Genomic DNA, 16,376 nt, shown 5'->3' with positions numbered 1-16,376 from the left:
AGAATGAGAGTTGCTCTTGGTGATGGGGGGAAGGCTTGGTGGGGAGGAAACTTGATCTGATTTTTTTTTTAATTCTGACACTTAAACAGACCTTTTATTTAATTTCCCTCCCCCATGTTGTCAGTGAGTGCCGAGGGGGGAGAATCCCTGCTGTGCCACAGGTCACTTTCTCCTGGGGATCCCTGCTGGAGGGGGGGCTGCCCCATGATGTCACTTTCTCTTGAGAGATCCCTGCTGGAGGGGGTACCCCCATATCACTGTCTCTGGGGGATCCCTGCTCCCGAGGGGTACCCCCACATCTGTCTCTGGGGGAATCCCCACATCACTGTCTTTGGGGATCTCTGCTCGAGGGGGTACCCCCCCGTCTCCATCTCGGGCGGATCCCCGCGGCAGGGACCTGCCCCCCCCCTGTCCGTTTCTCTTGGGGATTCCGCGCCCCCCCGGCCCCTGGAGCCGGCCCCAGGGCTGCCGCTCTGACACCAGTTCCTGTGGGGCGGAGCTGGCCGCCCTGCTGCCGGCTGGCGCGTCCCCCAGTCCCTTGCGCTCGCAGGGAGCAGCCCGTCGGCGCAGCATGGAGGGCGGCGGCCTGCCCAGCCCGCAGGACTCCCCCTTCGGCTGCCCCATCTGCCTGGACACCCTGAAGGACCCGGTCACCATCCCCTGCGGCCACAACTTCTGCCTGGGCTGCCTGGGGGCGCACAGGCACCGCCCGGGGCTCGGGGCGGGCGGCGCCCCCCGCTGCCCGCTGTGCCAGGAGCCCTTCCCGGCCGACCTCCAGCTCCGCAAGAACCACACGCTGTGCGAGCTGCTCCAGCTGCGCCCGCCGCCGCCCGGCGCCCGCCGCCCCGTGGCCCCGCCGGCGCCCCCGGGGCAGGAGGCCCCCGGCCCGTCGGAGCCCTGCGGCGCCCCCCAGCGGCAGGAGCCGGAGGAGGAGCGGGTGCTGTGCGATGTCTGCCCCGAGGGCGGGCGGGCCACGGCGGCCCAGTCCTGCCTGGTGTGCCTGGCCTCCTTCTGCCCGCCCCACCTACAGCCCCACCTGCGGAGCCCGGCCTTCCAGGGCCACCGCCTGGTGCCCCCGCTGCGCCGCATCGAGGAGAGCCTGTGCAAGCTGCACCTCCGGCCGCTGGAGAGCTTCTGCCGCACGGACCAGGCTTGCATCTGCCAGCTGTGCCAGGGCCAGGAGCACCGGAGCCACGAGGTGGTGGCGGTGGAGGTGGAGCGAGAGCACAAGGAGGTAAGGTGGGGGGCACAGAAGGGGCTGCGGGGGGGACCTTTCTACCTCTCTGAACAGCCCTCGCCACGCTGGGCACCCAGACCTTTGTGGGGTTTGCTCCCTAGGGCCAGGACAGCAGGGAGAGTTGCGTTGAGGGGCATCAGGGCTGGGAGAGCATGGGACTGTCCTGTGGGTCAGAACTGAGGGGCATTGGCAGGGCTGGGTAGGGGGAGCCCAGCGCTGGGATAGCAGGGGGCTATGGGTCAGGACGGAGGGGCATCGGTCGAGCTGGGGGGAAGCGCAGGGGTGGGATTGCAGGGGGCTGTGGGTCTAGATTGAGGGGTATTGGCAGAGTGGTGGTGGGGAGCTCAGTGCTGGGATAGCAGGGTGCTGTGTATCGGTGGCATCGGTGGAGCTGCAGGTTTGAATAGCAGAGAGACTGTGGGTCAGGATTGAGGGGCATCAGCAGACCCGTTCAGTTGAAACCAGCATTGAGGGGCGGGCTCTGGAATGAAGGCCATCACAGAGCTTTTTCGGGGAGGTATCCCAGGACTGGAATATTAGTTTTGCTGCAGGGCAGGATTAAAGGGCACCGGTAGGTCTGTATGCAGGGAGCCAGACTGAAATATCAGTTAAGTCATGGGTTGGGGAGGGGGTTGTCTGTCTTCCAAGCTGGGAACACAGTTTGGCCCCTTGCATGCATGTAGGACCAAACCTGTTAAAGCACAGTGCTATGACATAGTCAGTCTCATAGTACAGTGCTTAACAGTTAAGGTAGGATTTTGCCAGTGGAGGGAGAAGGAAGTGAAAAAAGGTGTCAAAATCCCAGAACACTCTGTGCTTGTTAACTTGAAACTGTGCTCTGTTCTCTGCAATTCCCTGGAGCTGCAGCCAGGCGAGGGGAAATCCGCATTGGAAAATCCACTGACAAGATGGTTTTAAGTAAAAATAATAGTTTAACCGGACTGCTACAAAGGGTTCCATCTGGGCTGCCAGATTACACACATGCAAGAGATCTGGTAATGTAACTGATTATGTGTGGGTCTGGGGAGGAGGCAGAAACAAAAGTTTGGGCATATACAGGTTCCTTTGGGAGGTACTGGGCCAAATCCATCCCTGGCCTTGCTCCATCGCCTTCACTTGAATTAAACCTGGAAGCAATTTGTCCACTTGCGTCTCTTTCCCACAGTATCTTAAATCAGGTCCTTTATTTCTTTTGGCTCCATTCCCAGACTCCAATCCTTGCTCCATTCGTCTTTTGTGTTCTGTCAGCAGGCATTTTTCCATCACTCCCGTTCCCAGATGGGTTTGACTCATCTACTAAATTCTCACCCACAAGGTTTCCTCGAGCTGTCAGTTTCATTCTGGGTCATTTGCAGTAGTTGAGAGAAGTTCCCAAAGTGAGAGAGGAGGGGCAGCTTTGCCAGGCGTTGCCATGACCTGGTTAATGGCCGCTGCCCTCTACTGGTTAGAATCAGAGTTGCTGAAGTGCCTGTGTTATGGCTCTTATACTGCTAACACTTAATGGGGATTCTCCTTCAGCTCAAGTGGCAGGGGACTGTGCTATTGCAGCAGATGGATCTGAGTCTGATTCCCGCTGGTGCTAGGAAGCTCTGAGTGGGCGTAATTGTTAGAGGCAAACATAGGCGATCACAGATCTGATATATTGTGGAGAGTACTGGGGTGGAATTAACACATGCTATTTCATCTGGTTCTTGAGGCCACCCTCCTGCTGCAGAGAAATCCTCTTGCTTCTATTATTGTGTGCCATCCGTGTGATCTGCACGGTGGAGAACACAGAGAAAGGCAGGATCTCTAAGGAGCTGCCAGCCTTAGGCAAACAATACACTGCCCACCGGATCTAGCATGTTTAAGGCAGATCAGATTGGAGGCACAATCTACAGGACAGTGTTGGTTGTTTCATATTAATGTAACTACTCACAGCGGTTTGGCTTGAGGGATGAGAAGGGGGTCATGCTAAGGATCATGCTTCACCACCTCCCATGAATCAGGAAGACTAGTCCAAGATGGTACCTGGCAATGGAGGAGGGTGGAGTCAGCTTCTGGGGGCAGAGGTATCAGGCAGCTGCATTGGGATCTGAAGTTGCCGTAAACAGCCTGGACCGTGTCAATGTCAATTTCGTTGACTCTCCCCGCTCCTGCCCATGGGTTCTGCAGCTTCCCAGGTAAGATCTCTCCCATGTTCTGGTCTTCTTATGCTCTCAGCCACTGGCGTGTGCTGTGCTGTTGGTGTGGTTTGGCGTGTGTCTGGCTTTTTCACTTCGTCGGGCGACAGCACATTGTGCCTTGCTCTCAATGCACCTCTCTCAGGCAGATGTTTATCCAAACCCCAAGAACGTTGCTCGTGTGCAGCTGTGGCTGCAGCCACGTACTGTGCCCCTCGCAACCTTCACGAAGGGGAGAGCCTTGTTCCCAAAACTCAAACCTCAGACACCCAGGAAATGTGGAGTCAAGATCCCGCCCCTCATGCCCTTTACAGGTGCATTGGCCTGAGGACACAACGCACATTGCAACCATTAGAACATCATGCAATGCAGAGTTAAGGTGATGCTTCCAACACACCCAGCACAGCTGCACATGTTCTAATGTGTGTTGTGGTGAAGCTGACCCTCTTGTAAGGGGCGCACAGGGGCCTTTATGCAGCATTTCCTGGTTATCCAACCTTTGACCTTCAGGAGCAGTCTTCTCCCCTTTGAAAGGATGCTGGGGAATGTCAAATCCCTGCTCTGGAAGGGGGTGGGGAGCTCACTACACTGCTGTGAGGTTGCAGCTGTTGCTCCGTGTTTAACAAAGTTTTTTGCATTTGAATTTCCATTATTGTTAAAGTGGGAGGTAGCAAAGGATGGGGGTGTGGTCTAAGGGAGATGGGACCAATAGGACACTTGGAACAGAATGACTCCCCTGCCTGGTGAGTCCTAGCAGGTCTGTTGGGGCAGTGCTACTGCCCTCTTGCTTTCTCCTGCTCCTTCGACACCCACCTGCCCCTAACCCTCTTTCCCTCATATGCCACCATAGCCCTGCTCACGCTGGGGGGGCCATTAATAGGGGGTCCAATAAGAGTCCTAGATGTGCAGGACATGGGTCAGGTGCGGGGGAGGGAAGCAGGAAAAGATTGCTGTTGAGGGAGTCATCTCTGCCCTTCCATCCACACCTCCCACTCCAGAAATTCCCCCTCTTCAGCTCCAGTAAATATCCTCATGCTCCTGGCTGCCGTCCCAGTCTGACTCACCAGTTCAAATGGGGGAGTGGGGGATCTGTGCAGTGGGGCCTGGTTGGGATGGGGCAGAGATGGTTCCCTGTCTCCCTAACTACAGTACCCCTTACCTCCTGCATGCTCCTTTCACTCTACCCATCCACACAGCCTCCCTGACCCCCCCACATCAGTGCCAATGAGCATGACACCCCATCCCTGCCTCCTCCAATAGGTGTGCCCCCCCCCGTCCCCTGTTGCCAGAGCTATTAAGCCAATGAGCACAGGAGTTGAGTCGATCGCCCTGCATGGTGGGTTTCCTGCCCTGCAAGGTGCTGACGATGCACACGCTAGCTGTTCAGAGCATTGGTTAATAGGGGGCATGAAGGTGCGACTGACGTAATGGGTGTCCATTGAGTCCGTGAAATGCCCCATCCAGTTGGGCGAGCCCCGGGAACTGCCATGCTTCAACTGGCTCGCTGTAGGGGTCGTTCCCACACATAGTGCTCAGCAGAGTGGCGCAGTGGAAGCTTGCAGCGTTGGAAGCCAGTGGGTTTGACCTGCACAAGTTTGAATACTGCTTGCAGCGAGTGGCTCGTTTAAACAGGTTGGATAAACTCTTCTCAGGGCTGGTCTAGGTTTACTTGGTCTTACCTCAGCTCATGGTGCTGACCTCACTGACCTCTCAAAGTCCCTTCCAGCCCCACAGTTCTGGGATTTCGTCATTCTAGAAAAGAACCCCAAATCTCTCCCGGGCCGCTTGAACCCCAAGGGAAGGTGGAATTCATCGATGTCTCCATCTCTGCTGCAATTTGAGGACTAAGGAAGGACTCAGCATTTGCCAACGGACCACCTGCTTGATTTCGGGGGCCCGTCATTCTGGAATCCCCTGTTCCATTTGCCTGAAATTTGGTAGAAAAGCTCTGCCTTGGCCTCAGAGGCATCCTCCCGATTTTCAGCTCAGTTGGTTTTTACTGGCAGACTTTAGAGGGGTGGCTGTGAAAAATAAGGGTTATCGGGAAAAAGGGTTTGTAATATTAGTGATGGAGCGAGTGCTGTGGCTCCCTGCAGGTGAAGTGTATATGCCATACCCATTTGGGAGGCTCAGGTTCGAAATGCAGCCCGGGTATGGTAGCCAACGTGCCTTTCAGCAGGGCTGGTTTCATCCTTTTTGTTTTAAAGGCCCAGCGACCCAAAATCCTGAGCTGCGTGGAGAACCAGCTGGACGAGCTGGGAGTCACTGTCGCGCAGACCAGAAAGACCGTGGAGCTCATCAAAGTAAGATGATCTTGTCGTCACCTTGCCCAGCGCTTGAGCTGAGCTTGGAGCATTTTCTTCTCCCTTCCACCTCCCCTCTGAACTTCGTCCTCTAACAAATGTCCTGGAGAGCCCCCCCTAGAACTGAGAGCGACTTCGGAGAGACTTCTTCTAGAGGCAGCTCTTCCCAGTTCGGGAGCGCTCAGGTGCTTTGGGAAAGCATGGTGGCCACCCAGCCTGCTGGCATCTGACTTCCCCAGTGGCCGTCTGACCTGATACACGGCCCCCAATCTGGAATGTTGTCAGGATAGGAAATACTGCCCCTGTGGAAACCGTTTCTGGGACTGAGGTTGCTCCCCTGGAGGAACTCAGTTGAGAAGGTATTTCCTTTAGCCCGGTCAGTCCCCATGGCAGCCACATACCTAAGCTTTTAGCAGGCTGATTATACTCCAGGGTTGCTTGTCTGTCACCCATTCGCCTCTACCGTTCACCTCGCTTTCTACTCCCGTTTGGGGAGGTATTGTGCCTGCTCGCTGCCTTGACCACATCCCAGACCGTGGATTTGGCATTAACTGTATCTCTGCATGGGACAGCAAAGCACAGCCTGAGGGAAAGTGCTGAACTACCATTTCCTGTGGAGAGAGGTGGGGGAAGTGAAGGGAGAAGTGATCAAAGTGAAACAAGTTGGACAAGTGCAGCCATGCTCCATGGAAATGCAAAGGGACACAGTGGGGTCTGTTGGGTTCTACTCCTGCCTCAGTTACTGCCTCCCTGTCTCACCTTGGTTCATTTCACCTCTCTGTGCCCCCGTTTCTCCTTGTGTAAAATGGGGGCAGTAACACCCGCCGACCTCAGAGGGGTGGGGTGTGGCACAGGTCTTGTCTACACTGCTTGGAGTGCGTTTTTTGGCACCGCTTCAGCTGCACTGTGCAAACTCTTAATGTAAGCACAGTGCCCTAGTACAAGTGGTGGTTTGCTCTGGTGCAGCTACATTCGTGCCAAAAACCTCAGTACAGGCAAGATCTTAATGAACTGCTGCTGTTTGTAAAGAGCTTTGAGATCCTTCCGTGAATTGAGCTATAGAAAGGGGAAAGCTGATTACTAATAATGCAGATGCCCATCTTTGTGTGCATAGAGCGCCGCCCTGAAGGAGAAGGAAAAAGTCAGCAGGCTCTTCGATGAAGCATCCAGAGCTCTGGTGACCTTCCAGAAAGAGGTGACTGGCTTCATCGAGGATGGTGAGCGATCCATGCTGATTGAGGCTGAAGAGGATCTCCGGCAGAAGGAGGAGAGGCGTGCCAAGCTGGCTCAGTGCAGGCAGAACCTGGAGAGGGTTCCGAGCACGGATACCATTTACTTCCTACAGGTGCGCAGGGACTGGCGCCAGGAGCAGAGCAAGCGCTGGGGCAGGGTTAAAAGTCACAAATGACCTGAGGTACTGATCTCCGCTAGCCCTTCCTAGGGAGCTGGAATGTGACACTTCCAAGCCCCTCTCCCTCCAAACTGCAGTGCAACTCTTGGCTAATCCATTATTCACTCAGGATCTGACCCAAAGCCCACTGAAGACAACAGACATTTTTCCATTGCCTTCAGTGGGCTTTGGGTCAGGCTGCTAGGGAGCAACTTGCCCACACTCATGGTTGCAAATGGAAGACAGACAAACACAGGGAGCAGAGGTTCACTGTCAGTAATGGGCGGTGGGCGGGAGCGGCGGGGTGCTGGGAGTGCATGCTGACCTGCACCAAGTACATAGCTAGATACTTCCCAAATTATTGTTAACCTAAACTTTCATTATAACGGAGGGCATGACTCTGTGAAGAACAAGGGCTCAGGAGCTGGCAAAGGTTAAACTATGCCAGCGATCCCTCCTGGTATGTGACAGCGCATGTGTAACCCACATACCTCCTGGGTTTGGTGCTCTGTCCCATGTAGTGGCATTGAGACCACTTAGAGAATAATGAGTCTGCTCTACAGCCAGGTGGCTTTTAGCTCATGCTGTAGAGGCTCATGCACGAAGCTCCAGAGGTCCCAGGTTCGATCCTGCCTGCTGACAATCAGGGTCTGTTGGTGTTACACATGCATAATAGGAGGTTCAGATCTGCAGTGCAGCAGTGTGGGGAGAAAGCCTGTAGACTTGTGCCTCCTAAGGTCATGTTAATCAGGTAGCAGGTGAACGGAAATAGGAGGTGAAGAGGGTGAGTTGTTGGAAAAGGCCCAGTGCAAATGACACCCTAGGCTCAGGCCCATAATGAAAGGTCACTGCAGTGAGTTTGATATTGGGTTTTTGGGTTGCATGTGAACTAGCTCGCCTCCTGCCATTCACTGGAAAATTAAAGGGGGGGGAATAATGGGCAGTTATTGTGGGCATGCACAAAGCAGCCCCTGGCATGGAGGCAATCTCTGCAGAGCGAGCGATCCTCAGCTGAGGAGCTGGGGCAATGGTCCTTGATGGGAGAAGATACTGTTGTACGTGATATTCTTGAGTCAGATTTGAAACTGACTAAGGAACACATGGCCAGAGAAGTCATTCCCTCCCTGTTGCATGTCTGTCTTCATGCTGGGTCCTGGGAACAGTCACTGCACGAATGTTTCGGGAAGGGGTGTGGTGGTGGAACAAGACGCATCCCAAGATTCTTGAAGTCTTTTGATCCCTATGTCCTTGGCTCAGGAGTTCCAGGCGTTAAAAATAGCAGCTGAGGAAAAGAGTTCCCTGTGTCCAAGCTTCCAGAAGGAATTGAGCTTCACCAAGTCCAGCCAGGCTGTCTGCGCCATGAAGGAGTTGCTGGTGACTGCATGCAAGAACCAGTGGGACCAATTGCTGGGGAAGGGGTATGAAGAGTCTTGTTTCCATGGGATGCAAGAAGGTGTGTATTTAGCCACCATGGGCTAGCCCCTTGTTGTGTGGGCCAAGGTTTATATTGCTCCCCAGCGTGCACAAGGAACACTGAGGCTCTTTAGAGTCCCCGTTTAACTTTTATAACTAGCAAATGAATGTGAGAAGCCAGCACCCTCAGGGCAGAGCCGTGAAGAGCTTCCTATCCATCCCCACAGCCTTGGAAACTGTACAGCATGGTTACGCTACAACTGCATAATCAGCCTCTCAGTCAGCCTCTGCCATCTGGGCTCACACCTCGCTCTGGGGGTTTTATGAAGTTTCCACAACGACTAGAAAGTCAGAAGACAACAAACAGGCTTGGAGCTAGGTGTGGTTTGCGGAACTTCCCCCAAGAGGCTTCCTATGAAAGGGAGACTTGTCTCCTCTGAACACAGACCGACCACTTCATTCCCGGACTCTCCGTCCTGCCGGGGTGAGGGGGGGAAGCCGAAGCTGCTGGTTGAGTTTCAGACAGACTCAGGCAACTCCATTTTAGCTTTTAATGACTGGTTCAGCTCCCCGTTGTTTGTAATTCTCCTGGAGACCCATCAAAATCATTTCCTTCCCAGCCACGCCCGTCTCCTCCTGCGGAACACACATGGTCTTGTCTACCATTAAGCCCAGTCCAACAGGGATCTGCCTTGTGTTCTGTATACTGTGTTCTGGCCTCAGCTTAGGAAGACAGGGCTGAGTTGTTAGTGCCCCCTGTTGGCTAGCTGGCAGTGCAGCGGCAGGACCATCTGTCATAGGACCCTGCATGAACATTACAGAGTCCCAGGGATGTTCCTTTTTTGCTCTTTGTTTTATATTTTTAAATGCAGGAGTAGCACGATGCGCCCTGAGCTGTGAGGCCCGGGGCTTTGCACCTCCCTCTCTGAGATTCACGCAGCATCTGTTCATGGGGGGCTTTGTTGCCTTTGCTGTTTATGTAGCTCGATGGTGATGCCTTTTATTCCTCTCCTGGCAGCAGTTGCTGAGCTCCAACCTTCGGACAAATCAAACAATCCAGCCTGCTTGGAGACAAGAGACTATTTCCTGAAATGTAAGACTCTGACTTTTGCTTTGGCTTCTGTTGCTAAGGTCAGTTACTGTATTTCCCCTTTCACTGATGACATGTAAACTTTCTGTACTGACAGTTGCATTTGTATGTCTGCTCCCTGGCAGGGTCTGGTCCATGTTGTTGGGATAAATACCATACAGCTAATAAAGGGAGTCCATTTGCCTTCCAGCTAAAGTCTTAAAAACTCAGCCTATACGTAGTTCTGCCAAACTAGTCCGGGGAGACCTAGCCAAGACGCTGTTGCACTTAAAGCGCTTTCCACTTAATTCAGTCACAGATGAATTTGATCTTCTGTTTAATTAGCTCGGAACCTCTGGAGTCAAATAACTTGTAATCAGAATAATACTAATTCCGTGCTATGTTTTGAACCAGTTTGATGGCTTCAGACAGGTGGATAATTCAGTTGCTGAATAGATGAAGTTGTTAAAACTGGACAAAATTCTGAATCAAAAGAGCCCAAGGAAGAGCCAGGCTAACCGAAGAGGGCTACAATGAAAAGTTGCCTGATTCAGACACCGTGACTGACATTCAAAGCACTGTGTGTGGCTTGGCAAGCTGCCACACAAAGACCAGCTGTAGAACCAAAAGGGCTAGAAAGAGACTTGATCTGACAGACTGTGCTCCAGCAGCGCATGGTGGAGCACTAGCTTGCAGAGCGGGGAGAGGGATTGAGCTTGCATCCCTCCCAGTGAGCCATCTCTCACCTGTACACTACTGTGGATCTCTGCTTTCTTCCCCCGGTTTTGTTTTCTGCTCCTCGTCTGTTCACGCAGACATGGTTTTACTCACAAATCCAAGGGCGATTTCCTAGTGCCTGTCAACAGTCTTCTTGGAGGAGTTGCTGCACCACTCTGCTGGTCACTCTCCACAGGGAAGATGGGCCTGTACAGATATGGATCCAATCCACGAATGCCTCATTCGGCTGGAAATTCAAGGACCTCCCTGTTCCCCATGACTCCTCTGCATCTCACTAGCAAGCTGGATCCCCTGGGCTTCATGGAAGGGTGGCCTGTACTCTATCTCAACTGAACTCCTGTTTTGTAAACACCCAACAAGACCCCAGGCCACAACTCTCCTTCTGACCAGACAGAAATCCCTTGGGATTAAATATTATCCTTCTGGGGCCAATTACTGCTGCTCCAGTATTCAGTGGTAGGTGGCCTATTGCTTCCATGTCCCCCCAACATGGGGGGACATGGAAGCAATAGGCCTTCACTACCCTAGAGAACAGGACCAGCCATAAAAAATCTGTTGGTTCTTTCAAAGTCAGTATCCATGGTGGGTACCTGCTCAGCTTCTCAGTACAAGCGCATGTGGTCAATTTATTGGGGGTAGGGTTGAGTCTGTGCAGTTCTCTGCAGCATTAAGAAGCTCTTAATGGATAAATCTGCCACATGGTAAATTCAGAATACGCCTCTTAACCTCTCTGCTAGACAGAAAGAGCCGGTCTTTCATGTTGTTTCTGGCCCCGCTAATAATCTGCTGCCTTAGTCTGTGACTAATCACCCTAACACGCACCATCCGATCAGACACTGTTATGTTAGCTGCAATCAGCAGGAATGCTTTTGCTTTCTATAGGCAGGGTTGAATTCCTAGAGGGATGGGGGTGGCAGGAAGTTCTCTGGGCAGGGCTCTCCGCTCTGGAATTCTCCTGATGATCAGACAAAGGCCAGATCCATCCAGCAGCCAGTAGGACACCGTACTAAGGGCATGTCTATGCTGCAAGGGAAGGTGTGATTGTAGAATGTGTATCCATACCCGCACTAGCTTTACTCCAGCTAGTACAGGTAACAACAGCAGTGGAGATGCAGTGGCATATGCTAGCAACCTGGCTCCCCAGCAGGCTCCTGCTCTATAGCTAGCCTGTGTTCAAGCCCGTGCCGTCACATCTACGCTACTATGGTTATCCGTGCTAGCTAGAGTAAAGCTAATGCAGATATCCCCCTCCCGCATGCTACAGTCACACCTCTGCTTGCAGTGTAGACATACCCCAAGACGCAGCTCTTTTGCTTTGCTGATTTGGGTCAATAGCTGGGTGGGTGTTTGTTGCCATTTGGGCCAGGGGGTGGGAAATACTTCTGCCTGGATATTGGAGAGCAATAATACGGAAACAGACCTGGTAACGCTAGCCACTGAAACTTACCACTTGGGGCTAAAGGGGGATGAGATGCTCTGTGCTAAATTCTATTTTGATTCTCTCTCTTTTGTTTGCTTGTCCCCTCCTTCACAGTTGCCTTCATCATCGATTTGGACAGCGACACCGCGGACAAGTTCCTCCAGCTGTTTGGAACCAAAGGGGTCAAACGTGTATTGAACCCCATCGGCTACCCTGAGAGCCCAACCAGGTTCATCAACTGTGAGCAGGTGCTGGGCGAGAACCTGATGAACCGAGGCAACTACTACTGGGAGGTGGAAATCATTGATGGCTGGGTGAGCATCGGTGTCATCGCCGAGGGCTTCAACCCACGGGAGTCCTACGACAGAGGCCGCCTGGGGAGGAACGAGAAATCCTGCTGCCTGCAGTGGAATGGACAGAACTACACGGCCTGGTTTGGTGGCTTTGAATCTGTTATCCAGCAGCCCTTCTTTCACACGATCGGGGTATACCTGGAGTATTCGGAAAAGGCACTGACCTTCTACGGGGTCAGGGACTCCAAGATGACGTGTCTCCAACAGCTCAAGGTTGCCCGCTTCAAAAAAGGCCACTTTGACCCCTTCCAAAATAAGATCAACCACCAGTTCCCATCGCTGTTTGCATATAACCTCAAACCAGCCTTTTTCCTTGAAAGCGTAGATGCCCATATGCAGATTGGGCCATTGAAGAAGGATTGTGTTTCAGTGTTAAAGCGGAGGTAACTTGCAGAGAAGACCCAGGAGTCTCTCTTGTAATTGTTTACTACCACCATGGCTTATATAGTCTTCTCTCTGGAATAGCCCTGCCAACCCACTCTAGCCCTGTGCTGTTTGTAACCCGGGGTTAACAAACAGAAGTCGCCTCTTAGTGGACTGGGACTCAGGAGACCTGGGTTCTGTTTCTGGCTCTGCCATTGGGTGACTGTGGGTAAGTCATGTCACCGTTCTGTGCCTCAGTTTTCCCATCTGTAAAATGGGAGTAATTATATTAACCTGCTTTGTAAAGTGCTTTGAGATCTACTGAGGAAAAGCAATAGATAAAAGCTAGCTATTATTATTATCTTTAAAAAATGGGCATTTTATGATGGCCTAGCCTTGCCAGCCTTGCCAGCCTAACCAAGGGGATATAATCTTAGTGACCACTCTGACCGTGTGATCCCACAGTTACTCTGCTCTGTGCCTTACTCCACACTGTAAATGCGGGATGGTTGTTTAATATGTGTTAGCCCCCCTACACCTTCAAAATCTGCTTTCTGGGCGAACGCCTCCTAGACAATGCTTTAAAAACAGCAGGTATAGCATGGGCTGTACAAATACAATGCTCTACACAGCAACAGTGCATGCTTCCCCAGCACTGCACCACCAGCGTGCCTCAACCTTATTCTGGAGGGACCATATCTAAGAGTGAGAGTGCCCTCTTCGGACCCCCCAAGCCATACATGTGCTGCTCATAAAGACACACCTCATGTCCCAAAGCAGGGAGGTGATAGACCAGCACCGATGAGATCACACCTAGAATGCTCAACTGAGTCCAATACACCTCCACACCAGAAAGTGGGAGACCAGAATTCAGGGAAAACCAGCAAGAACGACTAAGGGTGTGGGAGGGATGGGCAGGTTGAGGAAAGATTAAAAGAAGTCCTGGATTGGCTACAGGATGACGATGGGACATGACTCCGATGCACAAGGATGTAACCTCATTTTAGTAAGAATAGTTACGGGTGGTAAGGAGGGCTGTAACTAGGAGGAAAGGGATGAAATTAAGGATAATGAAAGCTGAATATCAGGGATACTTCTTAAGAGCGAGATCTATTCTTTTGTGGAATAGTCTCCCAAGGGAAATGGTGGAAGGCCCCATCAGCTGAATTATTTAAAAGCGGTTTCGATAAAAGACTGTGTAGAACAATCTCGCATTAGTCAGGAGATGGAGGAGGTGAATGAATGCTGTAGAACTGCCTGTCTAGCTTCTGAGACAGGTTCATTCAATTCTTGGCTTCTTCGGTGTGACTGCCAACTCACCTAGCCCCCATTGTGATGTCATCCGTCCACTAAAACTGGTCTGGGACCACCAAGGTCATTTTCACATAGTCCACCAAATAACCATCCAGATGGTAGCAGCTTTCAATATGGGATGGATTTGAACTGGTGTCTCAGAGATGAAATATCCCAAATCCCATTGCCAATCCCCTGAACAAAGTGATGTTACATGTAAAGGGAAACAAATGACGTCTGTGATGTTCATGCAAACCATCTATATATGCATCATGAACATCATCTTCTGCAGATACTTTGAATGTTAGTCTGTTGCATTTGGGAAAGAAAAATATTCCTGTTGGCGTTATGAGGCCAGTCCTGAATGCCTTACTTAGGCTAAAGTCCAATTGACTTACACTGGAGCAGCTCTGGGCCCTCAATCTGCTTCCCAGTACTATAAAATATCCCAGCCAGTGGGATGAAATAGCTGCTAGTGAGAGACTCCAGCACCATTCACTGGCTGGAGATCCTGAAATAGCAATAGTGGTATTTATGAAAATTCACTTTTAATAGATAGTTTCTCATCCAGGAACTATTATTTAGTTAATTAAGGCATCACTGCAGGTTTCCTTTTCTGTTATAATCACATCCCTACTTTCTTGTGAACTTTAGTAGCATTAAAATCCCAAATTCCTAAAAGACTCCAGTTAGTGCAGTTCCTTTTTAGTTATTAATGTACCCCAGTGTAGTTTATAAAGGGTTTTAAATGATTAATAGATATGATAAGTTGTTACAGATATAAATAGTGTGTGTTATAGAAGATGGTTATAAGCACATTAGTAGAAGCTATTCTAGGTGGTTGTAAGTCCTGGTTAAAACAACCTACTGACCTGTTGGATTCTGACAATCTGTAACCTTTCATGAACTATATATTAAAACATCTGTTAATTATGTATTTACCATTTATAAATGTATACTTAATATAAAGGATGGTGAAGAATCCTTTCTGAAAAAGGTGGAAAGGAAAAGAGAACTTTCAAGAGCACATTTCTCAAGCCACCTTCTCATATATCTCCAGGGTATATTCAATAGCCGGAAAGAATTACTGTCACATCTATGCACTGCAGTAACTTCATCTCCCATGTCTTAGTGTTATATGCATTGCTATGAGTTAATTTTCTCTGATATTAGTTTATCACCTACCTCCTAGAGCTTGCGTTATATTAAAAAAAAAAATCTAGTGTACTGTATATATGTAGAGAGAGAAAATAATTGGGTCAAATTCACCACGGATATAACCTGCTTCCAGTAGGGATGAATTTGGCCCATCAAATGCTAAGATGGAGTTAAGGCTGTAAATACATAGAAATATATTCAAGGAAAAAACCTTAATAAAATGCTATAATTAAAAAGCAGTCCAAAGGCCAGGAAATTCACAGTTAAAATTACAGGTACATCTCCCAACATGGAGGCCTGGTGAAATGCACCCTCTCGCCTTCTGAAAATAGTCAAAGGCTCCAGTCCTCTGAAGGCCAACAGCTTCAGGAGACCTAGGTTCTGTTCCCAGCACTGCCAGAAGCCTGCTGGGTGACATTGGGCAAGTCACTTCCCAGGTCTGTTCTGCAGCTTCCCCATCTGTTAAATGGGCATAATGATCCTTACCTCCTTTGTAAAATACTTCTGAGATCTACGGATGAAAAGTGCTAGATATAGATATATATTGAGATACATATATATATAAGAACTAGGAATTATTATTATATGGTGATTTTTGAAATATTATGAGCAATTAAAAAAAAGATTAGCAAATTCTTCAAGGAGTTCAAACACCTTGGATGAAATCTTGACCCTGCTTAAGTCTATAGGAATTTTGCTATTGATTTCAATGGGGACAAGAGTTCACTTCTTATGTTTTCAACTCTTATTTCTGAAATACTGTGTCTTTTTTGTGTCTGACTTTGCATAAAATCTCTAATGTAGCATGAGATGATATTTGTGCCATTTCATGTGGATTGCTTTAGTTTTGGTGAAGCTAGAGGTAATTAGGGTTGGAAATGGCTATATAAGCAAAAAGCTAGATTCAACCTTCACAACAGAGAAGCTATCCATAATTCAGTGAGAGGGGAAAATAAGATATTAATCTCTGTACTTCTGCTTAATATGTGCAATAAGGGCTCTAGGACACTTGCTTAAGTCTTTATCAGCTAATATAGCTCTCTCTCATGGGCCAAATTCTGACCATGCTACTCAAGCAAAGCTCCCATTAGCTTCAACAGGAGTTTTGCCCGAGTGTGGGCTGCAGGAGTAGGCCCCTGGTTCCATTTGTGTATCAAAGAAGATGACTTAATTCCTTATTAGAATGAACGTGTCTTTGGCAGAGGGTCTGTTATGCAAAGATGGGCATTCCCCATTTTCCCAGTTCCTGTAGCAAAGGTGTATGTCACACCCCCTGTCTGTGGTACTCATTCAGGAGATTAATCAATTAGGGTGATCCCAAACTTTTGTCTTTCCCCTGTGTATCTGCATAACTTTTTTCCCATCCTGGGCTTCATCGGTGAAGGCAGTGGCAGTACTCAGGATGTCTAGCAGTTAGAGCAGGGCATTATGAGTTGGGAGAATTGGATTCTGTTCCTAGTTCTTCCACTGACTTGCT

General features: G+C 50.3%; 1 protein-coding gene across 2 annotated transcripts; it reads left to right on the top strand.

Annotated features, from left to right (window-relative positions):
* The first annotated feature begins 432 nt into the window (after positions 1 to 432).
* Positions 433 to 14,946, top strand: TRIM47 (tripartite motif containing 47). Of its 2 annotated transcripts, none has more exons than XM_038372042.2 (6): positions 433 to 1,234; positions 5,607 to 5,702; positions 6,817 to 7,047; positions 8,350 to 8,545; positions 9,527 to 9,598; positions 11,847 to 14,946. In XM_038372042.2, the coding sequence occupies exons 1-6, from the start codon at positions 572 to 574 to the stop codon at positions 12,470 to 12,472; spliced, it is 1,884 nt and encodes a 627-aa protein (XP_038227970.1). In that variant the 5' UTR covers positions 433 to 571; the 3' UTR covers positions 12,473 to 14,946. The 2 variants fall into 2 exon arrangements, with proteins under 2 accessions (XP_038227970.1, XP_038227968.1); XM_038372040.2 differs by having other exon boundaries at positions 9,524 to 9,598.
* Positions 14,947 to 16,376: the final 1,430 nt, after the last annotated feature.

The sequence above is a fragment of the Dermochelys coriacea genome, chromosome 14 (assembly GCF_009764565.3).
Source record: "Dermochelys coriacea isolate rDerCor1 chromosome 14, rDerCor1.pri.v4, whole genome shotgun sequence".
Classification (NCBI taxonomy): domain Eukaryota; kingdom Metazoa; phylum Chordata; order Testudines; family Dermochelyidae; genus Dermochelys; species Dermochelys coriacea.
This window is presented reverse-complemented; position numbering and strand designations above follow the sequence as displayed.

What these genes read in the sequence shown, in the direction of transcription:
- TRIM47 (XM_038372040.2), top strand. Translation starts at nt 572, where the DNA reads ATGGAGGGCGGCGGCCTGCCCAGCCCGCAGGACTCCCCCTTCGGCTGC. An exon ending in TGGAGCGAGAGCACAAGGAG is followed by an intron (nt 1,235 to 5,606) that starts GTAAGGTGGGGG and finishes TTTGTTTTAAAG; the next exon opens with GCCCAGCGACCCAAAATCCT. An exon ending in TTTCCATGGGATGCAAGAAG is followed by an intron (nt 8,546 to 9,523) that starts GTGTGTATTTAG and finishes CTCTCCTGGCAG; the next exon opens with CAGTTGCTGAGCTCCAACCT.